At 40.2% G+C, this 20,044-nt stretch overlaps 1 protein-coding gene across 10 annotated transcripts in view; it reads right to left on the bottom strand.

The window, feature by feature from the left end:
• Window positions 1-12,064: 12,064 nt before the first annotated feature.
• The window catches only part of MAP7D2 (MAP7 domain containing 2), a 185,484-nt gene continuing 177,504 nt past the window's right edge, over window positions 12,065-20,044 (bottom strand). For 9 of the 10 annotated variants that reach the window (XM_075335420.1, XM_075335419.1, XM_075335421.1 and 6 more), the window contains 3 exons: window positions 18,479-18,668; window positions 16,787-17,055; window positions 12,065-15,050 (listed from right to left, as the gene is read on the bottom strand). In XM_075335420.1, coding sequence (XP_075191535.1) covers window positions 16,806-17,055; window positions 18,479-18,668 — 440 coding nt within the window. In that variant the 3' untranslated portion in view covers window positions 12,065-15,050; window positions 16,787-16,805. The remainder of the gene's footprint in view (window positions 15,051-16,786; window positions 17,056-18,478; window positions 18,669-20,044) is intronic. The other variant, XM_075335423.1, reaches the window with a different exon arrangement.

Raw genomic sequence — 20,044 nt, 5'->3', positions numbered from 1 at the left:
TGGGAGGGTTTCAGCTTTCAAAAGAGTAATTTATAAAACCAATGGATGAATTTAAAGTCAGGTTATAAGCTTTTATTTACATAACATGGATAAGCGACAAAACTTCTGTCAGGGAGTGTATGAGTGTCTGAGCAAGGGTCTGAATACTTATGACCATGTGATATTTCAGTTTTTCTTGTTTAATAAATTTGCAAAAATTTCTACATTTGTTTTTTTCTGTCAAGATGTGGCGCAGAGTGTACATTACTGAGAAAAAAAATGAACTTTTTTGAATTTACCAAATGGCTGCAAGGAAACAAAGAGTGAAAAATTGAAAGGGGTCTGAATACTTTCTGTAATCACTGTATATGGATTGACCACCCTCATCATACACACAAACTCCCCCCATACTGATGGTTTTCTTGCACATCAAGAGTAAAACTTCTCACTCTAAAGAGTGGCCTTTTATTATTGCCAGGATAAGGCACACCTGTGCAATAATCATGCTGTCTATCCAGCACCTTGATATGCCATGCATGTAATGCCTGCTTTACACGCTTCAATAAATCTTTCAATCCGTCGTTGGGGTCAAGTTGCAAGTGACGCACATCCGGCATCGTTCGTGACGTATTTGCGTGTGACACCTACGTGCGATCAAGATTGAACGCAAATACGGTGATCGCATACACGTCGTTTATTCCTCATACATTGGACGTTTTGTTGCACGAACCTAGTCAATTGAAACGTGTGACATCCCTCATACGATTTTGATGTCTGAGGCTATGTGCGCAAGTGTGCGCTCTGCACCCAGGTGTGCGCTCTGCACCGCAGCTTAAAAAAGGTCCGCTTCAGAGCGCAGCTGAAAAGCTGCGTTCTGAAGAGCCTCACAATGTCTGTCATGCACTAATCTCTGTCAGTCGGTCACTATCTCTGTCCCTCTCTCTCTGTCCATGTCAGTCTATCCCTCTTACCCCCTCTCTCATACTCACCGATCCCCGGCGCTGCACGGCGTTCACACTGCTCCGGCGGCTTTTACTGTTTTGAAAAAGCCGGCCGCCGATTAAACAATCTCGTATTCCCTGCTTACCCCGCCCACCGGCGCCTATGATTGGTTACAGTGAGACACGCCCCCCACGCTGAGTGACAGGTGTAACACTGCACCCAATCACAGCAGCCGGTGGGCGTGTCTATACTGTGCAGTGAAATAAATAAATAATTAGAAAAACCGACGTGCGGTTCCCCCCTTATTTTAAATCCAGCCAGATAAAGCCATACGGCTGAAGGCTGGTATTCTCAGGATGGGGAGCTCCACGTTATGGGGAGCCCCCCAGCCTAACAATATCAGCCAACAGCCGCCCAGAATTGCCGCATACATTATATGCGACAGTTCTGGGACTGTACCCGGCTCTTCCCGATTTGCCCTGGTGCGTTGGCAAATCGGGGTAATAAGGAGTTATTGGCAGCCCATAGCTGCCAATAAGTCCTAGATTAATCATGTTAAGCGTCTATGAGACACCTTCCATGATTAATCTGTAAATTACAGTAAATAAACACACACACCCGAAAAAATCATTTATTAGAAATAAAAAACACAAACATATACCCTGGTTAACCACTTTAATCAGCCCCAAAAAGCCCTCCATGTCCGGCGTAATCCAGGATGCTCCAGCGTCGCTTCCAGCGCTGCTGCATGGAGGTGACCGGAGCTGCAGAATACACAGCCGCTCCGGTCACCTCCACACAGCAACTGAAGACAGCCGCGCGATCAGCTGAGCTGTCACTGAGGTTACCCGCGGCCACCGCTGCATCCACCGCTGCATCCAGTGACAGCGGGTAACCTTGAATACATTGGAACCCAAGGGTCTGAATAGAGAGCACGATATGTGTATATGATTGTGATTTGTTTCATTTCAGTGTCTCTCTGATGATACTTGATATTTGGTTTATGGTGACCCCTTTGTCCTCAGTTCAATATTCTTATATGATGTCTCCTCATATTCTTGTATAATGTAAGGTATTGCTCTATTACCTGCTGTTTACTCTTTTGTGAAACTTCAGTATAAGAACCATTATAAGGAGTAGTATTGACATGACCTTTAATTGGTTTTTAATATACCTCTATTTTTCTTCTTGTTTTAGGCTCCCTCCACCTGATCCCTCACCCTCTGGCACCAGCATCGGTTTTCCCTCACCTGGTAATCATGTCACCCGGCACTTTATAGGCATTGTATACCTTTTTCCCTCACACTGATACAAGCCATACACTATGACCTGTGTTCTGTGCCCGGCTCGGGCGTTGTGCTAATAGCCAGGCGCAGCGCTCGTTCTGCGTGCAATCCACAGGCCTGTTCACTGTCATTCCGCACCCATTATGTCATACACACGCCCCTTTAGGTTTCCACGCCCTTCTACCATCTCCTCTGTTTGCCGCCTGGTGGTTCGCCCCTTGCGCATGCGCGGTGCTGGTGACGGTACTGCGCATGCGCGGCGTGCGCTCCACGGGCGACACGCTGCGTTCCACGTCCAGGAAGTGGGACTGATGGTGCTTATCAGTATGCACTATATAAGGCTGCCCTGCCATAGTAGGTTGCGCACTGTCCAGGGGCCTATACCCAATGCCAGCACCTTACAGGTATATGTTATACTACGGTTCACTCTGATTGGCACTTTATAATATTTCCGCTTATTCCTATCTATGCTTCCTCCCAGATTTTCTCCCTCTTACTCCAACTGGGAACTTGTTGCATGTTGTTTCATATACCTCAGGTATGTGTTTCTACTAGTGCTCTTGTACCTACACTTCCTTTACATTGAGTTACACTCTTTATATGGTCTTTCACAGAACTTAAAGGGACATGCGCACCTTTTCCCCATGAAAATAGTACCTAATATCTAATGTCTGATAACGCTGAAATAAGGTAATATGGAGATTTCTTCCTTAGTATCCCTTGATCATTGTATCTTATACTGATGTTACAATCTCATATATGTTCCTGTTCTTGCATATCTCTCATCTCTAGCATTTAGCTTGTTGGAGGCAACTGAGAATCTCTCAGTGAGGGACTCAGAATAATCCAAACCTTTTGCTTCTATGGTCACTGTCCAGGTAGTGTGCTTCTCTTAGTTAAAACTATTTTATGCTTGCTTTGCACACCCTAATTATATTGTTATCATTGATTTTCATTTAGAAACAACCTTTGATACATGTCATTTCAAGTCCTGTGGTCATTACCACCCTTTTTCATTGTCGACTGACTTATACATGAGGTACATACATATTTTTTGTAACTATCCTGTGGATACGTTATGTAATGAAAAGATATTGTCCCTGGATGACTATTTCACGTGGTTTTCTTTTGTATTTTATACTTAGGATCACATGTTTTTGATCCCACTATACTTATTGGTGATGACCATTTATCATTGAACGTGTACCCTCGCATTGTTGATATAGGTGGGTGCTTGCTGTACTCTTATTATTATCATTATACATTCTCTCAGCCGGATAGGTTTCTGTATATCTTATGTATTTTTCCTTTTTTGCATATCCTCATGTTTATCATGTGCAGTGCATGACTAGATTTATGATGCATGTTGTGTATGAAATCACATTAATCGATGTTATACCTTGTATTAATTTCTTTTTTTCTGTACATATTTCCTGTGATTATAGATAAATTGATCCTTGATAACGACCATTATTGTACGGTCGAAACGTTGGATGAATTATCGTCAACTTTGTGCACGAATAAACTTATTTAGCATTCAAAGAATTGTTCCACATGTCCTGAATTTTTCCAGTGTGCCAGAATTATTACTATTTTGATTGTCTACGATTTTTTTCTGGGCACCTACTTTTATTATTGTGAGCCAGACATATTCGCTTATATATAGCTCTGAAGCAGAGGCTGCAGATAGCGTCTCTGGAGAAAGTGAGTTAAAAAAAGCTTTTTTATTTTCAATGTCCGTGTTTTTCTGGTACGTGTTTCACGGACCACACCATAGCGTGGTCCGTGGGACATCAGTGATGTCAGAAAAAAGCGGACATGTCTCCATGCGGCAAACAATGACACGCGTGTACGCCGCGCGGAGACACGGTCAGTGAAAAATCACTGATGTGTGTGCAGACCTATTGATTATAATGGGTCTGCATATGTCCGTGATTCCAGTACGTATAAAACTAGCACATACGTACCAGAATCACTGACGTGTAAAAGAGGCCTAACACAGATTTAGACAAATTTGTGAACAATATTTGAGAGAAAAAGGCCTTTTCTGTACATAGAAAAAGTCTTAGATCTTGACAAATGGGAGCAAAAAGAAAAGTGTTGCCTTTATATTTTTTGTTCAGTATAGAAAAACAGAAAAAGGAACTCCTATAAAAAGGGAAGAAAACTCAATTTTTCATTGAAACCTGTCAGTGACATTTTGTTTAAGTGTCACGATCCACTGACACTCAGGTCAAGCTAGAACTTGTTTTGCATTGCCACCTCTGATGCCGCAGTGAACCCTGTCGATACCTCATATTTTTAGTCTCCGAGGGTCACAGACATGAGGGATCTTAATTAGGGATGATCGAATACCTAAAATATTTGGCTTCGCGAATATTTTCCAAATAGGTCACCACTATTCGACTATTCGCGAATATTCTATGCGCAATGTAAGTCTATGAGAAACCCGAATAACAACTATTCGGAACTATTCGGGCTTCCCATAGACTTACATTGTGCATTGAATATTCGCATAGCGGCGACCTATTCGGAAAATATTCGTAAAGCCAAATATTTGAGTTATTCGATCATCCCTAGTCTTAATGACTCAGTATAGGTTTTAGTAATGACATAGCCATCACCTCCTTTGCTCCCAGAATATATCTTACATGTTCCCTTTGTGTGAAGTCCCAATTTTCGTGAAGTCAAACCAATGTCAATTTTTGAGCATGGACATGTGGCACAATATACCATATGTCTTTTTTTTATTTGATATCATTTTGCTCCATCAGTTGAAGAGAATGATCTATAAATTCACTATATCATGATAATATGAATTGGATGTAATTATTTTTCACCCGTGTGTACTATGGGCTATTGATTGTCCCCCATTACTTTTTTCATCCATATAAGATTATTTTATTGTGTATATAAAACATTATTTTAATCATCTTTCAATAAAATAAATTATTTTAAATATTTTCTGGTGGTTTGTGGCTACTCCAGCATTTATACTTTATGTTAGGCCTTCTTTCTACTAGAAATTTGCCATCTGTAGCTTATAAAATGGCAATAACAGCCAATCACTGTTGATACTAGACTCTGTAATTTCCAGCTGATTATCGACTCGTCCTCATTTAGAAGGTTTGGTCATGTAAGTGTCAGGATCTGGATGTGTGACCGACAGACAATTCCATAAAGCATGTGTCCTATGTATGAAGGTAAGGTGATTCATCAGTGACTTTGTAATTTGAGAAGGTTGCAGCATTTTTTTATACTTTCTCTCCCTCTAGTGGCTTAATGAAAAAGGATTACTACTAAAAAATGTATGTTATAACACCTTACATAAATTAGGTCTAGATACTTATAAAGTGTTACTACACTGACTGGCAAAAGAGTAACAATGTTTTGAACTTTTGACTTTCAGGCTCCATATCTCACCATCCACTACAGCTTTGAGCATGAGACTACCTTCATTTTATAGATAATCTTGGCTATCTCATAAATAAATTTGCAACTGTTTAGCATATGATTAGTTATGCAGATTTTTGTCATGTTACTTCATTGTTACTGTTTTGCTCCAGGTGTTTAAAAATCTATTTCTTCCTGTATACTACAAATTACAACTTTTTTCACATTCCCTAATAGCTCAGTGTGTGTTATAGTTTCATAGCGTTTAAGGTTGAAGGTAGACTTAGGTCCATCGAGTTTAACTCATGACCTAACCTAACATGTTGATTCAGAGGAAGACAAAAAAATCCCCATGCGGTAGACAGTAAGTGCCACATTAAGGAAAAAATTCCTTTCAGACTCTACATACGGCAATCAGACTAGTTCCCATCATAGAATCTAGTGCACATAAACAGTAATATTATAGTTTTCAAGAAAGGCATCCAGGCCTCTTTTAAATTTTAGTAGTGAATCAACCATTACAACATTATGTGACAGGGAGTTCCATAGTCTTACTGCTTTTACAGTAAAGAATCTGCATCTGTGATTATGATTAAACCTCCTTTTCTCTAACTGTAGTGGATGCCCTCTTGTCCTTGTTGCAGGCCGAGGTGTAAAAAGATCATTAGCGAGAGCTCTGTACTGTCCCCCTCATATATCTGTATATTGTAATAAGATCGCCCCTGAACCTTCGTTTTTCTAAACTAAATAACCCCAAAATTGATAACCTGGCTTGGTATCGTAGTCCACGCATTCCTTTAATTATCGTAAGATTTGTTCCTTAATATCTGCTCTATTAGGTGCCAAGTTACAGTGAAAGAGGTTAAGTTGGTTTTTGGTTTATTGGCTTTTGCATCTATAATAATGACTAGAGGTAGAATTATTTTTGTAGAAGACTTTCAACCAGAATTGCAGGGATAAGGAATTCTTGATTTTATGTACAGTGGTGTAAGAAAGTCGGGCCCCCTTCCTGATTTCTTATTCTTTTGCATGTTTGTCACACTTAAATGTTTTAGATCACCAAACAAATTTAAATATTACAAAAAGATAACAGAAATAAACACAAAATGCAGTTTATAAATGAAGGTCCTCCTAAACCTAATAACTGGTTGGGCCACCCTTTGCAGCAACAACTGCAATTAAGTGTTTGTGATAACTGGCAAGCAGTTTCTTACAACGCTCTTGAGTAATTTTAGCCCATTCACCTTTGCAGAACTGTTGTAATTCAGCCACACTGGAGGGTTTCCGAGCATGAAACGTCTTATAAGGCTATGTGCGCACAGTGCGTTTTTCGCGGCGTGTTTGCGCGTTTTTCGGGTGCGTTTTTGGCCTCAAAACTGCAGGACTTTGCTTCCCCAGCAAAGTCTATGAGTTTTCATTTTTGCTGTCCGCACACATCTGTTTTTTTTACCTACGTCTTTGAGTTAAAAAAAAAAAAGGAAATGTCAGTTCTTTCCTGCGTTTTTCTGCGTTTTCCGCCCATGCAATGCATTGGAAAAATGCAGCAAAACGCAGAGATCAAAAACGCAGCACAACGCAGCCAAAAACGCACCAAATCGCGGTAAAAACGCATGCTTTTTTTATGCGTTTTTTCGACGCAGGTGCGTTTTTGTGCGTTTTTAGCGGCCAAAAACGCACAAAAACGCAGCGTCAAAAAGACGCAATGTGCGAACCTAGCCTAAAGGTCATGCCACAGCATCTCAGTAGGATTAAGGTTAGCACTTTGACTAGGCCGCTCCAAAGTCTTAATTTTGTTTTTCTTAAGCCATTCAGAGGTGGATTTCTTGGTGTGTTTTGGATCATTGTCCTGTTGCATAACCCAAGTGTGCTTTAGCTTGAGGTCACAAAAAGACAAAAAGATGACCAGACATTCTCCTTCAGGATTTTTTGAGAGACAGTAGAATTCATAGTTCCATTTACCACAGCAAGTCTTCCAGGTCCTGAAGCAGCAAAACAGCCCCAGACCATCACACTACCACCACATTTTACTATTGGTATGATGCTCCTTTTCTGAAATTCTGTGTTTTTTCTACATTCTTCTAAATGTGATGGGACATACACCTTCCAAAAAGTTCAACTTTTGTCTCGTCAGTCCACAGAGTATTCTCCAACTCCCAAAAGTCGTGAGGATAATCAAGATGTTTTCTGGCAAAACTGAAACAAGCCTGTATGTTCTTTGTGCTCAGCAGTGGCTTTCGTCTTGGAACTCTGCCATACAGGCCATTTTTGCCCAGTCACTTACTTATGGTGGAATCATGAAAATTGACCTTAACTGAGACACATGAGGCCTGCAGTTCTTTGGATGTTATTGTGGGGTCTTTTGTGACCTCTTTCAGATGTTGTCGCTGCACTCTTTGGGTAATTTTGGTTGGCCAACCACTCCTGGGAAGGTTCACCACTGTTCCATGTTTTTGCCATTTATGGATAATGGCTCTCACTGTCATTTACTGGCGTGCCAAAGCTTTAGAAATGGCTTTATATTTTTTTTTTCAGACTGATAGATCTCAATTACTTTGTTTTACATTTGTTCCTGAATTTCTTTGGGATGTGGTATGAGGTCTAGCTTTTGAATTTCTTTTGGTCTACTTCACTTTGTCAGGCAGGTCCTACTTAAGTGATTTTTTGATTGAGAACAACTTCCCAAAGATGTGATAAACCCCAGTTAACGAGTTTTAAGGGAAGGGGCAACCACTTTCACACAGGGCCCTGAAGGTTTGGATTTTTTTTTCCCTTAATAATTAAGACCTTTTATAAATTGCATTTTGTGTTTACTTGTGTTATCTTTGTCTAATATTTAAATTTGTTTGGTGATCTGAAACTTTCACGTATGGCAAACATGCAAAAGAATAAGAAATCAGTAACGGGGCAAATACTTTTTCACCCCACTGTATAGAGGCCATGTCCCTTACATACCTGTACAAATTATTTAATTAGCATTTTGGGGGTTACAGACTCCCTTTTTGGTAAACCTCTGGTGAATACCCCTTACTACCCTCATCTCGCTGTTGCTGCAGAGATTTTCTAGTGTCTGGAGCCTAATGCCATTTTCACATACAGTACATACCTGCATTTTCACTGCTCCCAGAAACTACATTAAAGCCTATTTTAACCCTTTGCTACAGACTTTATCGTGTCTTGCATTAATAAATCTCAACATAAATATGTTCCCCTTGTGTCTCAATAAGAAACATATGTTAACAAAACAGTACTGTTTAGAAGCCATGTATCAGACTGGAACAGAGGCCTTGTAATCCGAGGTCAGCTGCAGGTGCAATACTGGGCACTTGGCCTAAATGATAGCCACATACATACATACATACTACAAATGTCTGGTAGCTATCTGCAGAGGTGACCCTCTCTGTAGAGGAATAGAACGGTCAGTGCATGTAACTGCTTACATGTGGCTGTTCAACATTAAACCTTTATAGGATGTACAATACAAGATAATATTGTGCTCCCTTGTTAGCCAGAAAAATCTATTCAATACTTATGCCCCAAGAATGACAAAAGTATTTTAAGAGTGATACCTTTATTGGCTAACCAGTAAAATTATTTTAGAAGCTTTCAGAGCCCAGTAGCCCCTTCTTCAGGCAATTTACAAATTAATTCTTAAGACAAAATCACAACATTTAAATGTATGTTACAACAGGACAAGGGAAAGATGATGAGTCCTAAAGATAAGCCAAGGAAATCAAGTTAAGGGTTTTTTTTACATATGCAGATGAGGTGGAAGTAGTCTTTTCAGATCACTTCTGAAGGTATTCTGCTGGAGGTGTGAAGTGCGTCCATGTAGTGAGCCATAAAACAAGGTGTTAAATTGAGTCCTTTTGCTGAAGATCCAACATCCTTATCAGTTTAAATTCCCAAATGTTTCTCTCTCTGTCATCCTTAAAATGACCTTTCAGTATTGGTACATTTAAATGTGTCATACTGTGCCCCAGCCTAGATAAATGTTTTCCCACAGGCGTGGCCAGCTCATTTTTTTTTATTGTGTGCCTGTGTAGATTCATCCTTGTTAGTAGTTTTTGTTTAGTTTCCCCAGTATATGTTCCTCCAAAGCATCTTGTGCATTGTATCTTGTATATCACATTGGAGGATGTACAGTACATGAAAAGAGGTCCATGATCTTATAGTCATGATTTGTGTTGGGCATGTGGACTGTATTCGTTAGTAAAATGTGGGTACAGGTACTGCATTTCTTACCATTACAGGTAAATGTGCCCGTTTCTGGCGGTTATGAGAGGACACTTCTAACAAGGAGATTTGTTAAGTTGGCGGCTGTTTGTAGGAGAGAAGTGGTAGTTCTGGGAATATAATAATAATAATAATAATATTTATCTATTTATATAGCGCTATTAATTCCACAGCACTTTACATACATTGGCAATATTGCTTTCAGCTTGCAATCTGTGGTCCCTGTGGAATATGGGTTGATGATCAGCACCAATTTTCCTTAGGATACTCATGTGGGGATTGTATGTGACCACAAACAGCACCCTGTTGTTATCCTCCCTCTGTTTGTAATCCAGGAGGCTGTTTCTTGGGATCCTTGTAGCTCTGCGGATCTGTTCGTCTATTACCAGTGGATGGTATCCTTGTTGTGACTGTCGGAGTAGATATGAATGTACCCCAGAGTCTGACTGTAGATGGATTTTTTAAGTGTCTTGGATGAAAGCTGTTCCATCTCAGATATGCCGAATGTCCTGTGGGTTTATGATACACTGCTGTTTGTATGGTATTGTCTTTGATGTATATGGATGTGTCCAGAAAATGTATTTGGGACTTTTGAGAAGTTGAGGGTGAGTTTGATGGTTGGGTGGAATTTGTTCAAGTTATTGTGGAAGGTGATCAGATCATCTTCTGTGCCTTTCCAGATTATTAGCAAATCATCAATGTAGCAGAGGTATGCTAGAGGTTTAATAGCACAAGATACCAAGAACTCCTCCTCTAGTTTAGCCATAACCAGGTTATCATATTGTGGTGACATTTTGCTTCCCATAGCGCTGCCCATACACTGTTGGTATACATTATTCCCAAAGGAAAAATAGTTGTGGTGGAGCACAAACTTGATGAATATGCAGGGCTGGTTCCGTAGCCAGATTGCATTTTTATGGACACGCCTGTGGGAAAACATTTCTCTAGACCAGGGCACAGTAGTGTTGTTTCCACTTAAGGGCAATTGAAGGTATGTACTAGGGCAGTGGTATGAGGAGTCTAACCTTCATATCCAATAGATGGAACAGACAAGACCAGAGCGCTCCAGGGTGGATGGATTAAAATGTGCACACGATGGGATGAAACAACTTTGTTTTATTTGCTCCATTAACTGAAGACATGCAGCAGTACAGCGGTCCAAGTGGCTCGTACTGAGGTAGTCTTGTGATGATTGCTCCTAGAGCTGCTACTGGTCAAGAACCTTGCCTTTCAGAAGCCCAAAGGAGAGGGATGTGATCCTCACATGTACTGACAAAACTAAAATGGATGCCAGGATGTGAGGTCACATATAGGGCTGAAGACACTCCCACAAGCTGGACTAATAAGAACAGAAGGGCCTGACCGGTAGGTGGCAGCAGAGGACAAGCATGAAACATAAATAACATAACACATTGATAACAGTGGATATAACATAAAGTGACAGTTGTAAAGAAAACAGGTAGGAACAGCACAAGTAGGACAGATTTAAAAGTATCAATACTGAAAGGTCATTTTAAGGATGACAGAGAAATATTTGGTAATTTAAACTGATAAGAATGTTCAGATCTTTAACAAAAGGACTCAATTTAACACCTTGTTTTATGACTCCCCATATGGACAGACTTCACACCTCCACAAGAAAACCTTCAGAAGTGATCTGAAAAGGCCACTTCCAACTCATCTGCATTTGTAACAAAAACTTTAACTTGATTTCCTTGGCTTATCTTTAAGAGGCATTCATCTAAATATTGTGATTTTGTCTTAGTTGTGAATTTGTAATTTAGCCTCAATAAGGAGCCATTGGGCTCTGAAACCTTGCTAATATAATTTTTCTGCTTAGCCAATAACTGTATCACTCCTAAAACAGTTTTGTCGTTCTTGACACATAAGTATTTGAATTAATCTTTATAGGGTATTTTACCAAGCATCAGGGGATGCATAGTCAGCGAAAAAGACGTCACGATGTTGATGTGATGGCTGCATCATGCAAACCCATAAATGAGACAATTCTAGGGACTCTGATTTTCCTAGATTTGCTTTCAACCCATACTGCAATCAGATTCATTTCAACCCCTAAAAGGAGACATTTGGGCAAAAGAAATGTTTTACAGTATTTTTTTCTTTTTTTGCTTGCAAGAATATGGAGAAAAAAAAGTAAAGTCTTTATCCTAAATCCTGAATGGCTAATATGTAAACATATAAAACAAAGTAAAAAACACACTGCCAATATGTCGGTTTCAAAACAAAAATGTATTTCACTTTGATCTATACATGCTATACATGTCATGCCAATTATGAATCTACAATTGGTAATAAAATATTACATCTCAATGGACATTTGTAAAGTACAGTATAACACAGTACCATCATGTGTTTAATTCTGATGGCAAGTCACAGAAACATGCTTAAGCTTTATTGCACATTCAGCAAGATCGATACCAACAGCATGGATATAAATGGGCAATGCCTGTTGTTATATTGACACTCGTACTACAGACAGCACAATACATCGGGGTGTAATCTGAAGTACTTTAGCTTCCATTCTCATCGATGCCTATCACTTTTAGGAAAACTCATTAAATCCATCATTGTGCATTATGTCTGTATCTTTATTGCTTTTTTACCCTGGAAAGTAAAGTTTATCTACTGCCTATACACAATAGAGGCTGCTATTTGTGAGCTCAGCTAATTAAAGGGAGTTTGCCAGCACAAAATGACTGGGATGAAACCAAGCACAGGCACTCTGTGCGCCCTTGGCAGAGCCAAGCACAGGCACTCTGTGCGCCCTTGGCAGAGCCAAGCACAGGCACTCTGTGCGCCCTTGGCAGAGCCAAGCACAGGCACTCTGTGCGCCCTTGGCAGAGCCAAGCACAGGCACTCTGTGCGCCCTTGGCAGAGCCAAGCACAGGCACTCTGTGCGCCCTTGGCAGAGCCAAGCACAGGCACTCTGTGCGCCCTTGGCAGAGCCAAGCACAGGCACTCTGTGCGCCCTTGGCAGAGCCAGGCACAGGCACGCTGTGCGCCCTTGGCAGAACCAAGCACAGACACGCTGTGCGCCCTTGGCAGAACCAAGCACAGGCACTGTGTGTACCCTTGTCAGGACTAAGCAGTTCAGTACTTCTTCCCAACTACTCTTTTTTGCACGCATTTGCAAGGAGGGTGGAGATTGATGCAATACATACAAGTAGTTAGGAAGGTGCACTGAACTGTTTGGCCACTGTGCTTGGTTTGAACAGTCATTTATTGCGGCTGAAAAAATTTATATATGTAATGTATGCATTGCTATAGTTTCAAAACACAACCCACCTATCCAGAACACAAGATATTTACCGTCACTTTTTCATCATGTACTGTGGCTTTTTACAACAAATCATAACATAATATGTACAGCTTAATAACAATGAAGTAGTCCACATACAGAAACAGATTACATTTACAATGTATGGCACTTCATCTTTATACAGATTACATTCTCAATATTAGTTCTATACATAAACTTGGGCAGTAACATTAGTACCTGTAATATGCTGCTCAGTAGACCAATCCTATGGTCCATTACAGTAGTATTTTACCAGGACAAATATGCAGCCATTGTCTCTCACATTTTAGTACTTGCAACCAATTAATAGTTATCAGCCCAAAGGTATTCAATGACATAATGTGTTTCTTCATTTTGGTCACATTAATTTGAAAGAGAAAGAAATGCTTTTTAAAGGGTTTCTCCGAAACAATTTGAACAGCAGGCCATCCTAGTCATGTGTCAGGACAGCGAGCAGTCTGAAGAAACACAACCTCCAAGACCCAAGTCTCAACTGACAGAGGACCTGTATCATGACCACACATATCTCCATGAGCCAAGGAGTAGGGCTGTAACATCAGAAAAAAATAAATCTTCTCTTCTGTTAAGCATATTTTTCCTCTAGCCTCCATCAGCCAATAATATGAATTTCGCTTCCTGTCACAGCCCTTCTTTGGCAGCTCCAGCATTTATGCTTAGGATACAGCCCCTCTGTCAGATGAGACACAGGTCTTGGGACCTGAGAGGTGGCTACAACTGGATGCCATTTGCGTTACGTGGTGGGGCCATTTCATTACATCCATTAATGCTGAAAAATGTTTAACTCTACTGTCATCTTGCTACTTGATTATGTAGATTCATGTTCATTTCCATGTGAATTCGGCAATTCCAAAATTACAGAAATGCAGTAATAAAAAGCAAAAACAAAGTTGTAGAATAAATTCATTTTGACAAGTTGTCAAATACATGAGTGTAACTAATAGGAAAAAATATATGATAATGTTGGTGTTCATCTTAGATCATGGACTCATCCATCAAATAGGATTTACTCAGAGTTGCTCTTCCTCTGGGCATTTTCCGGTAATGGAGATGGATAAATGTACCATGTCAAGCATTATGGACTTGGACCAGTAGTTGACAACTTTTACGTTGTTATTTTTGAGATAGATATAACAAGATGGAGACTACAATTTCTGAAGCTCAGTCTTCAGTCTGTAGGGTCCCTAAAACATTTTCTCGATAATTGGGTACAGTTGATTTTTCAAAAACAGATTACAATATAATGCAAAAAGACCAAATTGTAATGTACAAAACAAAAAGATCACACAATTACTATTCAAGACCGGCCTTTAAGTTCTCAGACGGAAATATCCTCTAATTGAATATGATGTTAGTGGAGAGGATAGAAACAATACCGTACGCTATATCCTGAATGCCATTCAATTCATATGCCTCTACAATCTATTATTTTTTACAAAGTTCAATAACGAGAGGTTCAGTGTTTCAGACTGAGAGCAAATTCACTTCACTTCTCTCCAGTGTTGACTTGCTTCTGGCTTGTCTTTGTAATATGCTAATAAAAACAAAATAAAAAAAATGTACACCTCCTGCAATATAACCGCAATGTACAGATGGGCCCAAAAAAATAAAAAATAAAATTAGTATTACAGCAAGTGACCCATTCTAATATCAAGGGCTGCATTTCATTATCTAGGTGCCCCAGAGATGTTTCTGAACACAGATTATGCAGCTGGTCTTGCTTTTTTTTTGCTAACACAACTTTTTTGGAACAGTATAGATGAATAATTGCAGAATAATTCAGCTCGGATAATAAAATCCAGAGTTTGGCTCTTGATGTTGAACTACCAGCAGTGTTCGTTGGCCCAAAGCGCGTTTCTTATTGAGCAACTCTGCAGCATCTGTAGAAAAAAAAACACAACAAAAATAAAGTTTGGTATGACCAATTTTTTGGGTCTATTTGTTTCTACACTTAAATTAAAGCTAGGGATAGGAATAAGTAACATGAATTAAAATATATCTTTTATTATTATATTAAAATGCTATTTTTAGAGAGATTTCACTATTGTCACATTAAATTATCCCCTTATCGAAGCGCTTAGACACTGGTGCAGTCATTCACTCCATTTATCTGCTTATTGGGGAATCAATTTTGTCCCCTTAATTTTGCTCGATCAGCTAAGGAAAACAATTTTGTAACTGATTGAGCAAAAATTAAGGTGGCACTTGTTATTTCCAATAAGTATTAAATGAGTGGTTAAGATAATTGGATAACTACACTATCTATGTACCAGGACAAGGGGATGATTTTCTATTATAATAGTGAAAACTCTCTATAAATTGCTTTTTTAATATGTTAATACAAGTTCTATTTGAAATAAATTCATGTCACAATCACTCTTTCTACCCCACTACACTTAAAGGGAATCTGGCAGCAGATTTTTGCTATGTAAGTTGAAGACAGCATGCTGCAAGGGTTAACATAGAGAATTCAGGGATGGCTGTCTTGTTAAGGTCTGATCTGTAGTTTTTTTTGCTATCTTTGTTTAAGCAGCAGGAATTCCCATTGCTCGAACTACAATGTCAAGAGCACAGGAGTCCGGCACACCCCCTCCTCTGATTGACACCTCACTGTCTATGTACAATCTCTATACAGAGCCTGGTGTGGGCAGGACAGCTCTCTCAGCTGTGCTACATAGCTAAATCTAAAAAATCTCATTGTGTCAGAATGGCTGCATCCAGTTATCTAAGTGATACATCATTGGATTCAGGATCTCTTTGCATATATTATGCCATTTTCAAATGAGGTATCAAAAACCTGCTGAGAGATTCTCTTTAATATAAGTGTTGTAACTGTTTCTAGTGGTATACAGGTGATGTGATTAGTAATCAGACTACTCTGTGAACACTTTGTATATTTGATTATTTGTTTCTGTCCTGAACAAATTTTGTACATTCACCAAGTGTGATAAAGAATATGAGCTCCCAAATAGGGGAGTGAGGCTCCTGATATGAAACTGCCATGGTTAGAAATAAAGCTATGTGCACACGTTGGGTATTTCCGGTTATTTTTTTCAGCAGCAAACACCAGAGTGCTGGCATGAAAAAATATTCTATTTCTGATGCATTTTCAATGTTGTTTTTTTCCCATTCAAAAAACACTGAAAGAATTAACATATGAAAAATTAGCAGCAGGTGTATAAGATTTCAGAAATCTCAATTTTGCTGGCACTTAAAAAACAAGTGGGGGAAAATGGAGCCAAACCGCAATGTGTAAACAAGCCTTAATACTGGGCAGTAGTCAGAGAGCCTAACTGCAGGGTTGTGCATGGATCTAATTTCTCTGGATTAGATCAGACCCCATTCCTCCAGCTCAGGCATTTTTTCTTTTCTTATCAGAAAGTCCATTTGACCAAGCAATTTTCCCCACAAATCTTGCAATCACTGATATTTTTAGTTTTGCTCACATTCTTTACAAACTTTAAAGCTTAGCGTATTCATGTAGCCAGGTCTGGTCTAGTCAGTGTTACTACTAGTTGTCGATATTTATATAGAAAATGAAAAGGCAAATGCAATAATTGATCAACATCGCTCATGTTATGTGTTCTATCAATGAAAGTAGCACATTTCAGCTTACCCATATTACATTGTGCAAATCAGCAAATAGTATTCAGTTTAGGTTCTTGACTAGGACTGCTAAATCCATCAATTAGATTTCTATTACAGTCATCGATATGTATGCTTTCACCGGCTATCTTGGAATATGTGGCTTGGCCAGTGAAGTCCAGCAGTTCCTCTAAAGCTCTGGAATGATTAGTCCCATTTTGATCTAATGACACACCGGGAATGTGGTCATTTAATGGTGAAAATTCTGTGATGGATATAAGTTCTTCCTTGGACACAGGACTGTGGACAAAAATATAAAATTTCTTTTATATTTCAATATCAAGAATGTTATTGTACAAGAAGCTACAATATGAAGACATGACATGTATTAATATTCCAAAAAAGTGATACCCATGTTGGGTGGAGTCTATGACTGGGGGGAGGCTTTGAAGGTGATACCCATGTTCGGGGGTCTCTATGACTGGGGGGAGGATACGAAGGTGATATCCATGTTGGGTGTGGGTGGACTCTACGACTGAGGGAGGCTACAAAGGTGATACCCATGTTGGGTGGTCTCTATGACTGGGGGGAGGCTAAGAAGGTGATACCCATATGTTGGGTGGAAAAGCATTAGAATTTTTTCTTTCTAGCAACACGTTAAATTAATTCCTTAAAAAGCCATTTATTTCCAAAGATTAAAACAACACTAGGTTGTATGGATATTCATAAGAAAACATAAAACACGTCTTACGTGTTTCAAACCCTGTGGGGTCTTAATCTTAGACATAATAGATAAGTAAATGCAACAAGATATACTAGAGCATGGGTAAACAACCCCCCTCCATTGACATGATGTGTCAATGGAGGGGGGGGTGTTTACCTATGCTCTAGTATTTCTTGTTGCATTTACTTATCTATTATGTCTAGGATTAGGAACCTACAGAGTTTGAAACACGTAAGACGTGTTTTATGTTTTCTTATGAATATCCATACAACCTAGTGTTGTTTTAATCTTTGGAAATAATTGGCTTTTTAAGGTATTAATTGAACATGTTGCTGGAAAAAAAAATTCTAATGCTTTTGAACCTCCCCTCTTGGACACAGAGCTGACCTCCTTGCACCGTTCCTTTGAGCAAAGACTCAGGTGATTCAGGTGAGCTGAAAACTTTTTGGGTGGAGTCTATGACTGGGGAGAGACTACGAAGATGATACCCATGTTGGGTGGAGTCTATGACTGGGCGAGACTAAGAAGCTGATACCCATGTTGGATAGAGTCTATGCCTGGGGGGAGGCTAAGAAGGTGATACCCATGTTGGGTGGAGTCTATGACTGGGAGGAAGCTAAGAAGGTGATACCCATATTGGAGGGAGGTTAAAAAAGTAATTCTATATTGAGTGGTATATGTGGACTGTGGTTAAGAAAATAATATCTACATCAGGTTATTTTTCTGGGGGGCCAAAGCATAATACCTATGTGAAGCAGTATGCATGCACGTATAAGAAAATGATACCTATGTTGAGTGGTGTATAAGTAAGGGGTAGGGCATGAGGAAATGAGAAAAACTGATTGCCACAGTGGGTAGTATGTGTGGAGGATGGCTGAGAAAGTGCTACCTTCATTGGGTAATGTGTCTAGTGGTCAAAAAAGTGATACCTGTATTGTGAAAATGACAACTGTTAAAGCACAATATACCAGTGGATATCAAGACAGACTGTGTGTATACCTCACATCCATTGACTGAACTTCATCAGTGGAATCATCCAAGCTGTTACATTTCCCTTCAAGCACATCAAGATGGATGGTACCCACAGCCGTCTTTAAGACACTTGGGAACAGTTCCTGAGGCTTTGTTTCAATGATCTTAACAGTTGGGACTTTATTTTGTGCATGTGCTGAAAATCCATTGAGCTGGCCTAGAATGTCATCACATAGAAAAATAGGTTGTTAAAGTAAACATATGACAAGTTAGTTTGTTCTGTGTGACAGTATCATTGACTGTCTCTTCCAACAAGTTGTCATATTCCCTTCACCACTTCTATTATTCTTGCTCTTTTGCCTGAAGCCATCTTCACCTTTAATTCAGGATACTTTGTTTGTATAGATTCAGATCAAAAGGCTGGAACTTGCTTCCTCGCCCTACTGTATAAAGCAGGGGTGTCAAACTGAAGGCCTGTGAGCCAAATCCGGTCCATCACATTATTATATGTGACCTGTGAGGTTAAGACACAGAAGGATCTGCTTTGCACTGCCCCCGTACGGATAGCTGGTCCTCCTGTGCCCACTGCCTGTGAGTTTTTCTTTTAAAGATCAGTGTGTAGGTGTGGACTGAAACTCAAAATTCAAGATATCACCTGCCCCCTATGCTCGTGCCACGTTCTCTACTACAATACTGGCAACCTTTTTCTGAGCAAATGCAGGCAGTTCTTATTACAGGGGGCAACACCAACACAAGATTAGGGTGCCATCTTGAAATTACGGGGACACAGTGAGCAGGCACTTAACAAAGGGGTGTCATAAGCACAGGGAGAAGGCTCCATCTTTGAACCTTTAAATCGGCATGGGGGCAGCCAGCACTTGCCATAGAGTCTGGCAAAATCAATGGGAGTAGATTCCATCTTTGATTTAGAGGAGATGCAGCTAATACTTAGCATAGGGAGCAGTCTATCTTGGACTCTGAGATCCGGGACAGTGCCCTTAGCCCTACAACCCAGTGTCAGCACCCTTACCGTACAACCACGAATGCGCCCTTAGCTCTACAACCCGGGGACAGCTATCGTATAGCCCTTCTACCCAGGGACAGCTCTCGTATTGCTCTACTACCCAGGAACAGTTTCCCTATAGTCCTACTAGCCAGAGACAGCACTCTCATATAGCCCTACTACCCAGGGACAGCTCTCCTATAGCCCTCCTACCCAGGGACAGCTCTCCTATAGCCCTACTACCCAGAGACAGCTCTCTCATATAGCCCTACTACCCAGGGACAGCTCTCCTATAGCCCTACTACCCAGAGACAGCTCTCTCATATAGCCCTACTACCCAGAGACAGCTCTCTCATATAGCCCTACTACTCAGGGAGAGCTCTCATATAGCCCTCCTACCCAGGGACAGCTCTAGTATAGCCCTACTACCCAGGACAGCTATCGTATAGCCCTTCTACACAGGGACAGCTGTCTTATAGCCCTCCTACCCAGGGACAGCTCTCCTATAGCCCTACTACTCAGGGACAGCTCTCATATAGCCCTCCTACCCAGGGACAGCTCTCCTATAGCCCTACTACCCAGGGACAGCT

Source organism: Anomaloglossus baeobatrachus, chromosome 2 (genome assembly GCF_048569485.1).
Source record: "Anomaloglossus baeobatrachus isolate aAnoBae1 chromosome 2, aAnoBae1.hap1, whole genome shotgun sequence".
Taxonomy (NCBI): domain Eukaryota; kingdom Metazoa; phylum Chordata; class Amphibia; order Anura; family Aromobatidae; genus Anomaloglossus; species Anomaloglossus baeobatrachus.
The sequence above is the reverse complement of the archived record's forward strand: the minus strand, read 5'-3'. Positions and strand labels throughout refer to the sequence as shown.